Source organism: Sarcophilus harrisii, chromosome 3, assembly GCF_902635505.1.
Source record: "Sarcophilus harrisii chromosome 3, mSarHar1.11, whole genome shotgun sequence".
NCBI classification, from domain to species: domain Eukaryota; kingdom Metazoa; phylum Chordata; class Mammalia; order Dasyuromorphia; family Dasyuridae; genus Sarcophilus; species Sarcophilus harrisii.
This window is the reverse complement of record NC_045428.1, coordinates 369,425,733-369,441,012: the sequence shown is the minus strand read 5'-3', so window position 1 is coordinate 369,441,012 and position 15,280 is coordinate 369,425,733. Positions and strand designations below refer to the sequence as shown.

Below are 15,280 nucleotides of genomic sequence, written 5' to 3'. Positions count from 1 at the left end.
GATTGAAATCTGCACTAGATGTAGGAATATTCACTGAGCACAAAATACTTAGAAGTATGCCTAGGATCTTAGCTGCTATATATTGAGGGAACTTCATCTCATACTTATCTTTAAAAGGTCCAGAACCTTCACCCAACAGGCACTTGGCAAATATTAAACTGAGTTCAATTGAGGAAAAGACACAGAATCCTAGACACTGAACTGTATATGCAGGACATTTATGAAACATCACTAAATAAGAAAATGAACTGAGATAGCTTCTTACACACACACATACACACATATTTTTCAAGGTTTAGAAAGCACTTAACATAGAATTTCTGCTTTCAGTGAATTCAACACATTTTGAGAATAAACATGGCTCCCCACATTGTAGAATCAGAAAAGGAAACCAAAAGCCAGAGGATAAACAATGTACATGAAGACCTTGTTTCAATACTGCACTATTCCACCTTTTAAAAATGAAGCACTAGACAAAACAAATACTATAACTAAGAGTAAAGTATGACTCTACTAACCTGTTTCTTAAGCTAGGAGAAAATTTGATAGACTGTCTCCCAATATATGATTTTGTATTAAATTAAATAAATATGGCAGATTCTTTATATCCCCCACCATCACTACAAAATTAAGAATGATTGCAACATGTCATAATGATTTTCATAATTAAACCTTACTTGTCTATAATTTCTTCGGTCCAAGGCCATTCTGTGTTGCCAAAAATGTTTGAAAAAAGGAGGAAGAATCTCTGTTTTGATGTAATTTGCTTCTACACCATCTGTCCCACAGCACTGCTTTACCACCTAGGAGGTAATATTTAATAAATAATAAAATTAAAATGCTACTTTAAGACTAATTGCCCTTTTAACATGCTTTTGCAATTTTCTCTTTAGACAGTGACACTAACCCATTTTAGATAAATTACTATGTACCTTCAATACAATTTTTTTCATTTCTTCATCAGGAGATTGGAATTCTCTGATAAGGATTAACATCACTTCTCTAGTATAGTAGTTTGCATATTCTGCATCCATGAGGGGAATAAGATATCCAATAGCTTTCAAGAAGGCAGCCAAGCCCTGTTTTAATAAAAAAGGTAAGCATAAAACTATGATTCAAACTGTAACTTTAAAGGGAAGCAAGAAAAGAAAAAGTGGGAACTAATTTTTAGATATACCTTTCCTCTGTGCTGGCGGATACCTTTCCACAACGGCTTTAAAACAGAATCAAAAGATTCAATGCCATAAGGAGTAGCTGCTTCAGCCAGAGCAGCAATAGCCAAAGCACTAATGGTCCGGACTTTCTGTTGTTCATCCACAAGACCTAAAACATAAGACTATTAAGTTTAAAAACAAAAAACCTAAACTGCTTCTAACAGTCTAATCAAAACAGGTGAAGCAGGAAATTTAGCAAACAATAATCCAAAAGATCACATCATAAATATGACCTGTTTGTCACCTAACTTGTATGTCTTTTATACTATGACCTTGTACATCCTAGGTTAAATTATTATGTGTGTATGTATTATATGCATATAGATATATATACACAAAGGAACAGAAACAGAAAGAAAGCCAGCTACCAATCAGGCTCAAAAAGCATTTATCAATTTTGCTATCAGTAATAGTAAAGAACAGTCCATTACTTTGATGCTTACAAATACTATACTTCAATATCTTGCCCAAAGCATAATTCGTCCCCAAAAAACTTTTTAGGCAAATACTGCATCTTTAAGTTCAAAACAACTTAACTTACCATGTTCAATGATTTCAACTAAACTTCTGAGATGAGGAAGGATGGCACAACCCATAAGAATAGCAATTTGCTGTACAATTTTAATACCAGTATGCCTAGCCTGCCAGGACTTCTTGCTCTTACACACAGCTTTCAAAAAGGGCAACAGTGAAGGAATGCCCAAGGCAGATGCAACAACAGCAAAAGCTCGAGCTGTTGTATTACGGACATATTCATCCATGTTATCAATGTCAGGTCGCATAGTAGAAATCATGGTTGCCAGGCCAGCAGCCTAGAAGAAATATTAAATCAGTCATTAAGTTGAACATTTATATCCATCAAGCACTTTGTTAATTACAGCTCATTTTGTAGTTAAAAAGCTATTCCTTCACAATAACCTGTGAAGTAGTGGGAGTCTCCTTACCATTTTAAAGGTAAGGAAATTGAGGCCCACAGAGTTAGGTTTGCATTCTTGTAGACACACTTCTAGTGAGGACTGGAGCCCAGGCTTTGATTCCAACCTTGAAGCACTTTCTATTACACAATGCTGTCTAGCTTACTTGTCACCAATCAGTTAATTTAGTACAATTTTCTGATGTCTAGAACAAGTGATCGATTAGTTAATTCCTTCTCTTTAATTGATATTTACATTTAAATACAGTAGCAATTTTCCCTCTGAAATTTCCTATGACTAGATTTAGCTTTCTTCTTAAAAATGTATTCAATGTAATAAAAAATATAAAGAAATACCTTAGCCAAATTTGAAATGATCTCCCTGCCTTCCACTCTGGCATAGTAATCTTCATCAATCAGTAGTGGTTCAATAACCACAAGGATCTACAAAGAAAAGGAAACGGGTATTATAGCAACAATCAGTTCATTTTATACTCTGTCTCTTGGGCTTGATGAACAATATATATTTATGTACATACATGTATGCCAGGACTTATTTACATATGTATATACACATACATATATATGTATAGGTATATAATTATATTTTGTTCCTCAAACCCCAGGTAGAATTTTTAAATATGGAACTTGACTAGTATAGAAATGTTTTACAACACTTTATATATATATACATAGTGGGTATCACTGCTTGCCTTCTCAATGATTAAGGGAAGAACTGAAGGAAGAGAATTTGAAATTCACAATTTTAAAAAAAGAAATGTTAAAAAAATTACAAATAATAAAGATGGAGATGGAAAAGAAAAGGGTAGAAATAATAAAAATGGAGATGGAAAAAGAGGTAGTCAAGGAAACAATAAAAAGCAAATGAAAATGCAAAACTTATATAGCAGGAGGGGGTTATTTATTAAATTGCTCTAACAAACTTCAACAATTTATGTATTAAAAGCACAGTATAACTTATTTTCATTCATAAGTTTTGAATCAAGAGGTTAAATCAGCTTTAGCATTCTATTTAAGAAAACATAGAATTCTGTGATATTTTCATCTAGACTGATTCAAGAAAACAATAAGCTGTTTATTAAAAGGGTTACATTTTATAGTAAAAAAGCTCAAGTACTTGCAGCATTATTCCCAGAGAATTCTGGATAACAAAAGGCTTTTAACTGTGCCATTTTTATAATATGCCCAATTATTCTTTAAAATTGTTTTATCATTGATGAAAACAAATATTTATGTGAAACTTCAAGGTTTGTAAAAAAGTACTTTGTACTTTACTTTATTTAATCCAATGTGGGTAAGACAAGTGTTATCAGTGACCCCATTTTATAAATGAGAAAAGTGAGATACAGAAAGGTTAAGTGATCTGCCTAATGTCATACAACTAACAAGTATCTAAGGCAGAATTCAAATTCAAATTATCCTGATTCCACCACATCATTCTACTTATCCCATAACCACAACAATATTCAAGTTAAATCATTTTTCATAATTACTGAAAAAATGAAAAAATACTACTTCCCCAATTATATTCAAAAGCTATCATTTTTTAAAATGTGAAAATTAATCAGTGAAAAACTTTCTGACTTTTAAAGTGAAGAAAAAACATCTTCTCACAAACCTTATGTACATATGGTCGAACAAGATCATCGAGCTTGTACAAAATTCTGTCAATAACTTTTACAAGTAAATGACGTTCCTGATCTTCAAGTGTTGGAGACATCAGCAATGGAAGAATTTGATTAAACAAAGGCCCAGCTCCAAATTCACGAGCTTTGTCAGTGATCTGACGCAATGCAGCCTAAGAACACAAAGTATAAGTTGAGAGAATTTATTTTATTTTTTCATGATTCTTTTTCAAAAAGGAGGTCACTTGGTTAGCATTTTAGACACAGTACTGGAATGAATTTACCATTTATAAGCTATTATTGACTGTATTCAAAAGAAAGGTGAAAATAAACAATTTTCTGGCAAATTGTTATAAAGCATTCTAGCAAATAAACTTTCAGAAAGTTTTATCTTCCTACTTTTAGAGCATGGATCACATGAACTATCTAAAACTTCCAAATTGTTTCCCCACTTTTTCAAAATTGTTGAATATTCTAAAAGACAACTTCAGGTCTCCAGAAGAAAAAATTCTCAAATTCACTTGAATTCATTTGAATTCACTTGAAACATTAAAAAGTTTGATCCTTAAAAAAAAAATCTATCTTAAACTATCTTTCATCCTGAATAATTCTGTCTAAAGGAAAGCATATTAGAATAATTAGGTAGGTCATATGAAGAATAATTATAAATTACATAACATAATGTGATTTTTTTTTTTTACATTAATTCTCACCTTTCTCATTGGAGGTGTGCCATTCTTGATTTTTAAAAGCAATTTCATTATTTTTCTCTCTTTTTGTTCTTCTGGACTAAGTGTTGATTCATCTACATCCACCTACCAAAAAATTTTCACAAAGAATTTAAAAAGTAAGACAATATAGTATTCACCATCAATTCCCTCGCTCCCCCAAATTAAAAGGAAAACTAAGTCTTTCACTAATCCTATTATTTACTTACCAATAGTTTATCAAAGTATTGAATATCATCAGGTTTTAAAAATGGAAGATTTCCAGATGGCTGATCATTCACACTTTTCATAGTCCTATCTTCAGTTTGCATGTGGAATCCAGTCATGCCACCTAAAGGTGTAGGAGTTGCTGTCAGCTTCCGGGCTGGAGTACGAATAGGAACATAGCCAGCCGGAGGAGGGAGTACCTAATGAATTAGAGTTTAACAGTGATATATAAGTAACATCAAAATTATATGACAGCATTATATGACCTAAAATTTTAAGAATTTCTCATTACTTACTGTCAAAAATTTAATACAAATATACTAATACATTCAATATTGAGTTTTAAGTTACAAGAATGAATCACTTTTATAAGAATCAGTGATTACTTTTGATATAATGAATTATGCTTTTGTTTTGTTTCAAAACTGTAATTTCACTGATGTAGAGTGTTTTATGAGGAATTTCCTTTACCAATGAAATTAAACAACTCCGAGATAGGATTTGTAAGAGATGAGATTTGAGCCCAAGTAGTACTCTGCTTCACTTAAATATTTGTTTCATTCTGCAGCAAGGATAGTGACTTAAGATTCGATCACTTAATGTTTTCCAAGTTACATTGTAACAAAATTTCATAGTATCAAAGACTAGAGTTTTAAAATTATATATCACCAAAAAATTACATCAATTTTAAAATTTTAAACAACAGCAGATATATATGTATCTTATGCTTCAAAAATTAGAATAGAAACTGCATAAATTCATGATTTTGATGGAAATGCTATTTTCACTATTTTTTTTTACAAAGAATGAAAAAAATGTTTTGTTTTTTTTTACAATCAAAAAAAATTTCTAAAAGAATAAAAAGATTTTCAAACTAGTTGCAAAAATTAGAAATCTAAAGGTTTACTTTAAGCAAAGCACCAAGTTTTAATAACTATGACCTAAAAAAAGTGCTTCGGCTGATAAAAGAACTCATAGCTTTTTTTTTTTTTTTAAACACAGAACATTGTCATTTGCCCATCAGGGAGAACTCATATCATACAACAATACATTACCTCAAGAAAGTATATATAATAGAAGAATAACTTCTAGACTTTCTAAGTAGTAGTAAACTCCCCAGATGCAAGAAAAAAAGGTTGGTGTGACTAAATTATATAACTGAAGAATCCATCTTTTTCCTACCATTCTACCTTAAAGATACTGTCCTAAACAACTTCCACACAAAGAAAACTTTCCAATCTTTCTTGGATAGAAGCGGGGGTTAAAACCCTTCCCCCCTTTCTTTACAGTATCTTGACATCTCTGGAAAGAATTTCTGGGCTGTAAATGAAACCTTGAGAATCAATTCCTTTTTGCTCTTTTGACCAGTCCCAAAAGTTTTCTGCACACATACATAGCAATAGCTTAAATAACTATCATATTGCTTACATTCTCAATGGGCAAGGGGCAGGAGGAATGCTTTTAAAAAAACATTAGGAATAAATAAATGAATAGCTGAAGCAAAGTTCAGTTTTACTGTTTGATATTCTTAGTAAGCAATCTTCATTTAGCTGATAATTACAACTTACAAATAACCAGGAGATCTGATCTTATAAAACATACATAAAGCTATATATACATCAAGTACAGGGCTTAAAATATTATGCTTTACCTCATCTTTCTTTTTGGGGTCAATTTCCAGAGAAATTTATCTTTGAGGGATTAACTTGAAACATTATGGCTAGATGTGTTTCAATATGTTTTTACACAGAAATGAGGCTAAGGAGAAAACATTAGTGAATGTAAGCTTCAAATCAGAGGAAATAAAGCCGACCAAAAAATTTTATGCAGTCTTTTAAAAAATGTAGGGCCATTAAAAACAAAACTCAAATTCCAAAGGAAAGAAGCTAAATATATTTTTTTAAAGTTTCCTATATTATGCTATTACCTTATATCCTTCTGGGAACATAGCATCCAGCTCTTCATCAGAAAGTGGACGATTTCTCTCATCAATTTCTCTTTCCCATCTCCATGCCTGAAGCTGTTCTGGGGTCATGCTCATTATGTGACCTATATAGTAAGCAAAAAGACATACAATAAACAAATTACCCACCATTTACTATGAGACTTATTACAAAGGCTCTTAAAAAGATAAGTACCATATAGAATATCAAATCCAAGCCTAATAAATTGTATTTTAAACTACATTTATTATCAATTGTATCAAACATAATCAAATATTCTGCATAACACCCAAACTTTCTTATGAACCATATTCAGAAAAAAACAAAATATGCAATACCATAAATTAAAATTCATAACAAAATATATATTATCTTAAAATAGCAAATATAGTTCTAGTAAGTACCTGGAGTAGGTGTTGCCATGTTCATAGCAGGTGTGCCTATTGGTGTTTTACCAGGAGTCAGAACAGGAGTGCTCCCACCCATTTGACTAGCTGGTGTTTCATCCCAACGTGACTTTCTTTTGCTTGCTCCAGGAGTTGGTGTTTCACCAATTGAATCTCCACCACGATCTGTACGAGGAGTCTCAGCCCATCCACTTCCATGACCAGGAGTATCTTTTAAAAAACAAAACCAAATATTTACAATTTTAATTTACTCAAGCAATATAATTTTAGAGTATCTTAAGTTTTCATAGAAATCTAAAGAGTTATTTGCTATTCTTTCATGCCAGAGACCATATAGTACTGATTTCATGGTCAAAAAATGACTCCATTATTACTCAGCAAATCAATATTTAACAAGCCACTCAAATTTGCTTTCTTAACAAAAGCACTTGATCCAAAACACACCTCTTTCAGTTTTAGGAGTCTCATCCCATCTATTTTTACGTGCACTTGAGGTTGCACCTCCATGGCCTGGGGTTGCATGACCAGGGGTATCACCACGTCCAGGAGTAGCAGCTCCTGCTGGAGTATGGCTAGGAGTAGGATCCCATATTTTTGAGCCAGGTGTTGCTCCAGGTGTCTCACTACCCTTTGCACGACCAGGTGTTTCATCCCATCTCAAGGAAGGTGTATGCCCAGGAGTCTAAAACAAAAAATTTAATCACATGCTAAATATAATTAGCTATGGTTCCTACAAAGAAGTGGTCTGAGATCTATTAAAAACAATTTTCCATTCTACTACATTAGATGAAAAAGTAGAAAATCAGTGGTTCTTCCTAAAAAGCAAATGTGTCCATTCTCTAAATAGAACTTTAACAATTTAGACTAAATGGAAATTCAAGACTTCAAAACAGCTAAAAATCTACTCTAAGGTATTTTATGTTTTATAAAGCATTTTCTTCACAGTTCTGTTAGAAAAGTATTATCTCCCAATAGCAAACATACAAAGTTTCCAAAGACAAGTCTTCTTAGGAGCCACTCTCTCTTTCCCCTCCAACTGAAGGAGAGCATAGTTAACAAGCAAATCTCTTTCCACAGTAAAGGAATAGGGACTAGAGAATCAAACGAGATAATATCTGTAAAAAGTACTTGACACATAGTAGTTACTATATAAATGCTTATTTTCTCTCTCCCATTTGATCAGTCGAAGAGATGATGCTTTAGGGAAAGAAACAATAGCTATTGTTTATTTTCATATGCAGCAATTTAGCACAACACAATGAGATGCATATTTCTCCTTTCAGGTTTCAAAATTTAGAAACTGGATTTTATCCACAAAATAGAGTTTGGTTACCTAAGGTAAAAACTGAGCTCAATAGAATAAATTCTCCCTTTTCATACAACTACCACCAAGAGCAAGACAAATTCTATTCCACTACTTTAATTAATAAATATTTGATAAAATAGCTATGTACCAAATTACATATCATTATAGAAGTTTACCTTCTCCCAGAAATCTAAACTAGCTCTGAAGAAGAGCAAGAAAGATCCATCTTATAGAGCTGTCCCCTCAACAACAATAAGTGACCTACTGCATGAACTTAACAGACATTTAAGATTTCAAAATGAAGACTTACCACTCTCTAACAGGGGAAGGGTAGAATAGGGTGGTGGCACAGGAAGAATATGGGAGAGTATAGAAAGGATATGGGAAATTATTACCTCAGCTTGATCCCAGTTTGAGAGCTTTTTTGGAGTTGCACCAGGAGTCTGATCAGCTGTCTGATCCCAACGCCTCTTGCGTTTTGAAGGCGGCTGGGATGATGCACCATTGACAACTTTAAGTTCTCCAGCTTTAGCTTTTTCTGCTAGCTGTTGCCTAATTTCCCTCTGAAAAATAAGAATAATGATGAAAATCAATTACTCAAAATAACTTTAGTAGTTCTCAAACATTATTATCCACACTTCCTACCACTTGTCATATCCTTCTGTTTTACAACATATCTTTAATCTTTCTTTGCTTTATCTTACCCTTATGTTTCTTTTAGTTCACTTTCTCCCTTTCTAGACAACAAAATAATCTCTTCCAACTATATTCACACATATGCTAAGAAAAGCCATCCCACTTATTGAAAAAGGCTCTTTCACCAGGAGATCATTGTACACGGCAACATCAATATTATACGATGATCAATTCTGCTCTTTCCAACAATGAGATGATTGAGGCCAGTTCCAATGATCTTGTGATGAAGAAAGCCATCTACATCCAGAGAGAAGACTGTGGGAACTGAATGTGGATCATAACGTAACATTCTCACGCTTTTTGATGTTGTTCGCTTGCATTTTGTTTTCTTACTCATTTTTTTCCTTTTTTATCCTATTTTTCTTGTGTAACAATTGTATAAATATGTTTACACATTCAAAAAAAAGCTTTTTGTGCTACTTACTAGCTATGTGAGCAAATCAGTTCACTTCCCTGAGCCCTAGCTTCCTCAGCAGATGTATTTTGAAATGCGAAATTTTCAAATGTAAAATTCAATAATCTCTTAAATCTCTCACATTTGAAATAAAAAAACGAAACAAAAGAAGAAAAAAAAAAAAGATTCTTTCTGGAAGCAAGCCTTCAAGCAATTTCACTATCTTTTTCAGAGGCATTTTTTTTTAAATTTTATAAACCATGGTATGATTTTTAAAGTGTAACATTAAATATACTGTAAATTGCCTTATTGTCAATTTCCTTTATTTATCTCTATTAACCATAAAATGATGAGAAAAAACATTGAACAGACCTCCTCTTTAGTCAAATGTTGTTCTCGCATAACATCCATATAGGTCCTAGCATTCATTTTAGGGTCAGGTGTCTTGCCGCCTGCAGAAAATAACAGCAACAGGACAGGAGCACAATGAATAAAAAATAATTTAATTTAAATGATTTATCTGCCCTGCTCTAATAATATGTTATTCCATAATCACTTAATTTTACTTTTTTTTTTAATTGAAAACTTCAATAATTACACATCTTACTTTTATTGAGTTTGCTGATCAATTTAACCTGTTTGAACACAAACATAACTACTGCAGTTTAAAACAAGTACTTTAATGCAGATAAAACAATAAAATGACAAAACACAGTTAAGAGTCTTCAGAAGTGATGGGTTCCTGGGTTGCTAATCCGGAATACGTACACTTTCGTGCCTTTGTCTCCACCAGCAGTTCTGACTTCAAGCAGCAGAATAGTAGCCTAGAAAATTATCTCTTTACCATTAGTAACACTTTGGATAGATATTTATATTCAAAACATTACCTGTGCAAGCTGTTGAAATCCTGACTTTCATTAACTAAGCCTAGATCAGTGCATCACATAAAGTTCTAGAATACAGTTATACTTTGGCATATCTGATCGAAACACTTCTACATTTGTATTCAAGTGCCATGTTATAAGAGGGCTTCTTTTTTTTTTTTTTATTTCCATGACACGTTGCAGAAAATTTTTATATTTTCTCTTGAGAAATCATAATTACAAATTACTTGAAATGTTTAACTAGTTACTATGATACACACACAAAAAAGTCGTGTACAACGAGATGTGTAATGCTATCCCTGAAGTTTCATTACTTGCTCTTTAAACTTCAAAATATTTTAAAGAAGCCCAATAAGAACAAGATGCATGGAGGCACACTACTCTTAGAAATGGGAGATGTGCTATACAAATAGTATAGCATCACAATTTGGGGGGGGAAATGAAATTCTAAAACATTTTCTATGCTGAAGACCATGCCCAATTAGCAGTGTCATTCTGACACTAGCTCTGATAAGACTTCCTTTGGAATACTTTTTCACCATAATCTACACAGGATGTGTTGAACTGCACCCTTAAGAATGCAGACAGGACTGGCATATAGCAGTACTGCTGTAGGAAAGAAATTAAGGACAGTTAGTATGGGCCTGTGAATTCTGACATACATGTTTAAATCAATTACAATTAAGCAAGTAAAAAAATATCCCTACTAATTCATGCAGGCAGAAATTCTAATTTGTAAAACCTGCAACAGAGTCTAATTTTAAGAAACAGGCACCTTATTTTGATTGTGAAACTCACTCACCTGAGGAAAGCTTCCATCAGGCCCACTATGCCCCTTGAACTGACTTGCATACTAAAATTAGCAAAACAGACTCCAACTATTAAAAGGATCCAAGTCTTTGTATATATATAGTTTTTTCGTTTTAACAGAGGAATGCTTAAAGCAAAGTAGGTGCATTACTGAGTTATGATTAGAGCAATGGGCTCTATTCTGAGAAAATAGTATTTCAAAAATAATAATTATTAAATTCTATGATTTGGAAATGAAAACTTTCAAAGTTTTCAAAGACTTGAAAGTACTTTGAGCAGAAACACACACATTTGTTCAAAGTATAGTATGCGAAACCCAAAACAAAAAGAAAAGAAAAACCTTTAACCCTTTGCGTTTCTATGGCATTGGCTCATTATTTTCTTGTCCTTCTACCTAGAAAGAAAACTTGTATTATAAACATGAAGAATATGGCATCTGTGATTTCAAAATCTATACACATCTATAATAGGGGCTGCTTAAAAAGAAAAACTAAATTCACAAGCATGCCAAAAAAAATCAAAGGGCTAAAGACAACTTTATACAAACAAATTTTACAAGATTTATAGAAAAGTGGGAGTGAATTACCATCTGCAAAAGGATCAAGACGCTCTGGAGAAATTATCATAGTTCGCCTGTGCTTTTTATATTCATCTTCACGGTCTGCAATCTTTGGAGGACGGTGTTCAGCAAATGGGTCATACTACAGAAATAAAGAATCCATAATTAATCAATTTTTACATTCTTACAAATGAAATTATGTGCTTTTTAAACAATAAAAGGTCTATTGCGAGGAAAATATGAATAAAGGAAAGGGTTCAAAACTAATATCCATGATTTTATTTTTCCAAATATATGCAAAGATAATTTTCAACATTCACCTTTGCAAAACCTTGTGTTCCAAATTCTTTCCCTTCCCCGTCCCCAAAGTATTTCTGTTTCTTTAACTATATAGGAGAAAGAAAATGTTACCTGTTCAGTTGACTGTGGTATGTCATTAAGCAATGCCACTGTGGGTTGGTATCCTGATTTCTTCTGGCCAAGCAGGCTAGTGGATGAGGAGTAGTCATCATCATCCTACAATGCCAAAAAAAAAAAAAGGAACAAAATTTGTCAAATAATTTTAAAACAGAAGGGATGTACACAGAATTGACAAATTCAAAATACTTAATATTTTCAACTCTTTTAACCGACGAATTATAAAGAGAAAGTAGTGTATGATAATGAAAAAAGATAGAATTTATATTATGCTAGTAGCATAGTGCTGGAGGCACTTTTCAGGAAAATTTTTTGATTTTAAATATCATAAAACTCTGCTGTATCTTACTTGCAATCTCATAAATTTTTAATATTTAACACAACTTTCTTCAGTTTCAATAACACAGAACAAGAATTCTTACTGTCTCAGAGTATGAGAATGCTATCACTCTGACAACTGTGTAAAACCCAAGTGCCCCATTTGTGACAGCCAGGAGAATTTTCTAAATATCAAACAAATTTTTTTTTCAATAAATTTGCTCAAAATTAAATAAAAAGTAATTTGAAATTGGCAAGAATCAATAAGCAATTTGATGGGTTTTTAAAACTACTTTAAAGCTTACAAAAACATTTCAAATAAAACCAAAATTACTTAACTAAAGCAAAGATTTAAATAGTTATTTTTCAAAGAAAAGCTAATCATACTCTCACAAATATAAAAAGATAAGATTCTGTGAAATGTTATAAAGAGGAAATTCCTTATTATTTCCTCCAAATCAACAAAAAAGACATCTATTTTAAACTCACATCTTCTAATTCAGTTGCAGCAATTGATGTCACGTAGCCAGCAAATCTACTGTCATTACCACCATAAATTTCTTGGTCATAATAACCTGTAGAATCAAGGCCAACTCCTTGAGCTTCATCAAGAGCTGCCTTCTTCCCTTGGATTTCTCGAATCTGTGCTTCAATATCTGTAAAGAAATACATATTTAAGTATCCAATGATATTCACTCATTCAATTAACATTTATTGATGGATGGGAACAGAACTGATTAAGAACAAATAAGTGGTTACAATTCAGTACTGACTTTCTTTTATACAGATAATTCTATGAAATGAGAAAATGTAAAATGCAGCAATTAGGAAAAATAAAGTTATCTAGCCACAAAGATAAAGGGATTAGTTCTCCACTAGTTCCAAGTTTATAAATATTGGGGTTCCTTCAACCACAATTAGTCCTTAGTTTTAAAAGGTTGCTTCTTTTCTTTAAGCTTGCTCTAAATTCTTTATCTGCAACTGAAAAGTTATTTTGCCGCTGAAAGAACTTTAAATTAAATAATTGCTTAAGCCAACCTTCAAAAATGTGCTTTAAATACCAAGAGAGTAGATTAGTCACAATGTCTAACAATTTCTATGTTTCAAATTCCAGCTCAGAATACCCTGTTGAGATGATATGGCCCGGCTGTGTGAGAAAAGGAGTTTTCATCATATTCAAGACAATCACATAGTACTTTAGGGAGAATTTCATGAGAAAATGCTATATTTTTAACTCTTGGAAATTATTACTATTACTACCATTTAGTTCTCAGCCCTCATCTGCCATTTTTTAAGTTACAGTATCTTAGTTTTCAAAGCACTTTCACATACATTTCAATTAGAAATTAGAGTTCATTATATTATAAATGTAGACTACTGGGTTCTTTGAGGTGGAAAAGGAACTTTTAATAAATAACTTTAATCTCTTCATCCCATTTCCATTGTTACATATAGATTATGACAAACTTTGGAGAATCTTGATTATTGTATCAAACAAAAAAGTCCACTGCAAAAGTTCCATTAATTCCACCAGGCCCCTCCCTAATATCTCCCTAATTTCTCTCTAATCCTTCCCCTTATTCCCTAGATACTCCTCCCATAAAACTTTAAGGTCAGCTTAACTCAGAACACATTGCTTAATCATATATGATTCTGCCTTGCTTAGAGTTATTTCATGTAATAAATGACAAACCTTTATCCTGCGATAAGTGTCTCTCCCAATTGTTTCATGTCTCTTGAAATTATAATTCTAAATAAAATTTAATTCTAAAATTACTACTTCATTTTCATTTTTCAGATAAGCAAAGTGAGGATCGGTTATGACACAATGACATAACACAAAGAAGACTGTTAAGGTCACAAACTATTAAATGCCACAGTTGATATTAAAAACTTGCCAATGATTCTCAAATTGCTCAACTACACTACAGTACCATGAAACTTGGGGATCAGCAGGGATAGTTATTCCCAAAAAAAGGTGAAAAGAAAGGTGAAAGGTGAAAAACACCAATTAGCAGCTAGGGGAAGAGTAGCTAAAGGAGTTCTTTGTAACAGTTGGTTAAAACAATACTTTCAGAAAATATATTCCAACTCTATACACACCACATCCAAAGATAAGTTTTCTAGCACTTTCAAAATTTAGGATTAATTTAGCACTACAAAACTCAACACGAGTGAGCTAGGCACAAACCAAATTAAAACAAAGATAATACATAACAATGCAAAAAACTGTGAATTAGAAATCAGAGGATCTAGATTCAAATTCAAGCCTTGTTACTAGCTTTGTGAGACTTTGGACAAGTCACTATAAGGTCTCAGTAGCCTCATCTGTAAAATAAGTAAAAAATCACACTCTAAATTCTATAAGTACAAAAAGGAAAAGAAATCAGATAGCATCATGGAGTAAATGAGCTAACATTTGTTATTTTGTTGAAATTTATGTGATTTTTCCCCCCAAAATATAAACAGTTGCTTAAATTCTATTATTTAACTTAAAATTTTAGTCCTTATTTGGTATATTCAATCTTTTTTTGTCAAGATTGTTAAATGCAAAACAAATTACTTCAAGGATCTGCAACTTTATATGCGTAGATACTCAGATTAAAAATCTTCTATATTACCATTGGTTTTTAAAGTGTTTCAACACCTTACAGTCAAACTGATATATGATTTTGTTAGGCTGGTACTCAGATAGACAGATACTTCATCTGCCTGTAAAAATAATTAGGAATTATAATAATGCATACAAGAAGGCAATTAGGTGACAGCAAATAAGAGTACTGGACCTGGAGTCAGAAAAAATAGAATTTGAATCCAGCTTTAGACACTTTTTTGTGT

General features: G+C 32.3%; 1 protein-coding gene across 4 annotated transcripts in view; it reads right to left on the bottom strand.

The window, feature by feature from the left end:
• The window catches only part of SF3B1 (splicing factor 3b subunit 1), a 47,416-nt gene that overhangs the window by 13,829 nt on the left and 18,307 nt on the right, over positions 1-15,280 (bottom strand). For 3 of the 4 annotated variants that reach the window (XR_004233060.1, XM_003764069.4, XM_012544901.3), the window contains exons 2-17: positions 12,932-13,098; positions 12,119-12,223; positions 11,735-11,849; positions 9,827-9,906; positions 8,760-8,927; positions 7,503-7,740; positions 7,056-7,268; positions 6,636-6,757; positions 4,711-4,908; positions 4,487-4,588; positions 3,767-3,946; positions 2,485-2,571; positions 1,756-2,026; positions 1,178-1,323; positions 933-1,079; positions 678-803 (exon numbers count right to left, since the gene is read on the bottom strand). Coding sequence is in view for 3 of the 4 variants with exons in the window: in XM_003764069.4 (XP_003764117.1) it covers positions 678-803; positions 933-1,079; positions 1,178-1,323; positions 1,756-2,026; positions 2,485-2,571; positions 3,767-3,946; positions 4,487-4,588; positions 4,711-4,908; positions 6,636-6,757; positions 7,056-7,268; positions 7,503-7,740; positions 8,760-8,927; positions 9,827-9,906; positions 11,735-11,849; positions 12,119-12,223; positions 12,932-13,098 (2,465 nt within the window). In the remaining variant the exon portion in view is untranslated. Of the gene's footprint in view, positions 1-677; positions 804-932; positions 1,080-1,177; positions 1,324-1,755; positions 2,027-2,484; positions 2,572-3,766; positions 3,947-4,486; positions 4,589-4,710; positions 4,909-6,635; positions 6,758-7,055; positions 7,269-7,502; positions 7,741-8,759; positions 8,928-9,826; positions 9,907-10,113; positions 10,279-11,734; positions 11,850-12,118; positions 12,224-12,931; positions 13,099-15,280 lie in introns of those variants that run through there. The other variant, XM_012544902.2, reaches the window with a different exon arrangement.